The sequence below is a fragment of the Fusarium verticillioides genome, chromosome 7, assembly GCF_000149555.1.
Source record: "Fusarium verticillioides 7600 chromosome 7, whole genome shotgun sequence".
In the NCBI taxonomy this organism is placed as follows: Eukaryota; Fungi; Ascomycota; class Sordariomycetes; order Hypocreales; family Nectriaceae; genus Fusarium; species Fusarium verticillioides.
In genome coordinates, this window is record NC_031681.1 from 2,371,386 (window position 1) to 2,374,860 (window position 3,475).

Below are 3,475 nucleotides of genomic sequence, written 5' to 3' on the forward strand. Positions count from 1 at the left end.
TGCAATCTCCATTCCATTCCACACCCTCTCCCACCTGAACCCGATCTTTCTTCTCATCTCACACGCCCCTGGCCTCCCTTAGCCGGCTGCCTGCCCGTTCTGCTTCATTCATTTATATCTACCCGCATCCCCAGGTTTTCATCCCAAGGATCCATTTATCTACCGTCCACAAAACAACATCATTAAGCCAAGTGATCACCACTTACGCTTGCTACTTAGCAACAGCTACAGCTCTTTGAGCTTCACTCACGACCATCACCTCGCCTGTCACCAATTTCACAACCGCAACAATGTTCGGCTCATACAGTTCCATCAGCTCCATGTGCGCGTCTTCAGCGCCCATGGATATCGCGTCTCGCAACATCTACCGATCTCAGGATTCCGCCTGCGCTTTTCCGTCATGGCCCCGACGTGACTCTCTCTCCGAGTCTGATCGAGAGGAGCGACCCACCTCTTATCTATCCGACGACGATCTGTTCCTCTCCGATCCCTTCGACGATGACGCCCAGAGCGTCTCCAGCGCCGGCAGCTCTTCTCCCGGTGCTATGGCCTCTCCTCCCAACGTCATCACCGACTTCGAGCTCATCCAGGCCGAGCGCGAACGCCAGGCCGCTTTGCAACGCGAGTGCCTTCGCGTTGTCGCCCTTGAGAAGGAGCGTCGACGTGCCGCCGCACGAAAGCAGCGCCGTAGCAGTTCTCACAAGAAGAGTCCCAAGACCAAGCTCACCTCCATCAACGAGGAGGCTGTTGAGTAAACAAGCTCTGGAACTTCTTAATGACTGTTACGATTTACGATAGCGTATGTTCACATGTTATCCAAAGACAGCAACAGTCACTAACTATTTTTCAGGCTGCTTTTGCATTTACATACATGGCATATGATACCCCACACAACAGAATACAACTACAGACAGCATCGCATGTGCGCAAGAATAGCTGCACATGCCAGATTCATCTACACCACTATTCCATCATATGAGATGGGAAATCTCCTCACACAACCACAACAACCATAACAAGCTGTCACTCACTATAATACTTGGCAACCTTATTCAGCTGTCGGATCGACTTGTAGCCGCCGGCTTGATTTTCGGAGACCACCACTATCTTGGTCGATGACGCCATGGTTAGACCGCCTCAGACCCCAGCAAATCAGAGGTGGGGGTGGGGGTTCACCCAACCAAGCAAGAATGAGTCAGATGGATGAGCCAAGCTTTGGAAATGGATGACAACAACAACAACAACAATCAAGTCAAGCACCATCATTCTTCCATCAATTCCTCATGTTTTCCGATGGCGGCCGAAGTTGACGCTACCGGGCGGGTGGAAGCTCCCCTATCTAGACAACCCTTCTAGATGATGTGGATGTTTCTTCTCCGAACCGTCGGCGACCTCGGCCATATGCCGCTCAGTTTCTCTTGTCTTCCCCCGCATGGCGGCCCGGCAAACGGATTCGTCTTCGGTTGATTACTATCTGCTTGCTATTTCTCTCTCTTACTGTTGAGGCTTTTAATCGAGCCCGACATTTTATCTTTTCCGTCTCGGTTCACCGGGCTCATTAATTGAGTTTATTTAATCGTTTTTGTTTTCGCACACCCTCTTAATGGAAGGCATTCATGTATTGGAGTTCTTAAATATTGCATGGTCTTCTGGCTTGCATCATCATAGGGCATGGGACATTTGGATACAGGTTATGCTTCAGCCTCACACCACTGGGATGAATCAGCTGGCACACACTTGGCATATGGAATGGGAAACAGTGGCATGGCATGGAACTGCATAGCATTGGATATGCACACAACACTGCATGGTTTACACGGCGATTTGGGTCTTTAGATACCTTAGGATAGTTTGGCGGCCTCGAGCCTGCCCTGATTTCAAGATACCCCCTTTAGTTAGCATCAACAATCATATCTGGCATACACATCTACTCTACCTAGCTCTTGTCTCTGATTCATGTGATGTGCAGCCTCTGCTTGTGACATTTGCTCTGGTCTCCCTCCAGGCGCTTAGCCCTCAGTATTATCACCAACTTTGGGGCACACACTCAAGCTTGGCAACAATAAAGGGCCACAAGCCAATCTCACAAAAGCGTGTGCCACAACAAAACCCTATCATCCAATAGCCATCAACCATTACCGAAGCACACTTTTCGAGTACCGGCGACAATAGGGACCTACCTATTTTCTAGCCTGGCCCGTGGTAACGTCCCGTGCCGGGGACTTCGAGGTCAAGCTGCTCTGTCACATGGGGGCATAACGCCTTATTAACCGCGGGGTTGGTTGGTGGAGAGGGCGGTGAGTGGGAGATCGGCGATAAGAGACAATGGAATTTCACGTGGTGAGCTTGTGATTGAGAATAGGAGCTTATGATATATATATATATATTTTTATTGTGGTTGGGTGTTTGGATAGGAAAGATGATTGTGATTTTGAAAGGATACTGGTAGTTGGTGATGGATGTGAGCGAGTGAGTGAGTGTCAAAGAATCGTGCACGGTTGGGGATGTTAGCTTAGATCGCGGGGAAGACGGCATTTGCTTTGTTTGCTGTGATTTTAAGTTGGCTTGTCCCGTGTGGCTTGATAGGTTAAATGTATCTTGTATAGATGTTTGTACTGATATAAGCTGTTGTATTGTTAGAGTGTTGTCGTTGGCTGTTTGTATACTACCAAGCCTAACTCAGGAACAACAAACAAACACAAAAAGACTACAGGCTTTCAACAGGCGCTTGTACCACCTAGACTACATGCAGACCATGTCTCAAACGACTTAGATGCCGTTGAGTCTTTGTTTGATATGTGGTGTATATCGCGCTGGTGATGCCGAAGGCGCGAAGAGTGAGGAAGTGAAACTTGCACCAAAAGAAGCCAAGAATAGAACCACAACGAGACGTCGAACGGTTTGAACGGGAGTGTCAGAGGTGGCATAGGCTATCTGGCTTAGAGTAGCCGAGATAGGACATACTCGTGCTTTGAGTTACCTTTGTTTCAGTGACCATCTCGATGTCCAGCTCTCTTGTTGGCATTTTGAGGGTTTACACAACCGCAGATATCCGGGTCTAAGCCTCTTGGGACCTGGAATTGAGACCTTCTAGAGGTTTGCGTTTGTTCTTATATTGCTTGTGTGACAATCGAGAAGTCGCAGAGAAGGTCTTTGATGATCTGGAGCATGGTGCTCGTGGATGACAGGACTGCCTCGATCGAGATCAACAGATTCATTGTTTCACATCAAAGACTCTTCCAATAGTTATGGTAACACATTGAAGGATCTTGGATACCATTTTATTAATCATGCAAGAAGTCTCTTTCCTTTCTAGAGATGCTCGATTGTGAGTCAGATTGAGTATTCAAGACCGATATCAAGGAGCAAGCACATCCGGACCACAAACTAGATGAGACGCATGGAGGCATTTCTGATGTATTCGAGAACAATTCGGCAAGTAAAACTCTCGGAAATTTTGCATTTAGACAGGAAA

The 3,475-nt window shown here is 48.0% G+C and overlaps 1 protein-coding gene across 1 annotated transcript; it reads left to right on the forward strand.

The window, feature by feature from the left end:
- The first annotated feature begins 7 nt into the window (after positions 1-7).
- FVEG_11508 (hypothetical protein) lies at positions 8-2,024 on the forward strand. Its single transcript, XM_018900790.1, has 2 exons — positions 8-799; positions 851-2,024. The coding sequence occupies exon 1, from the start codon at positions 291-293 to the stop codon at positions 753-755; it is 465 nt and encodes a 154-aa protein (XP_018759122.1). The 5' UTR covers positions 8-290; the 3' UTR covers positions 756-799; positions 851-2,024.
- The last annotated feature ends 1,451 nt before the right edge of the window (positions 2,025-3,475 follow it).

Coding starts and splice junctions, on each gene's coding strand:
- FVEG_11508 (XM_018900790.1), top strand. CDS start 291: ATGTTCGGCTCATACAGTTCCATCAGCTCCATGTGCGCGTCTTCAGCG.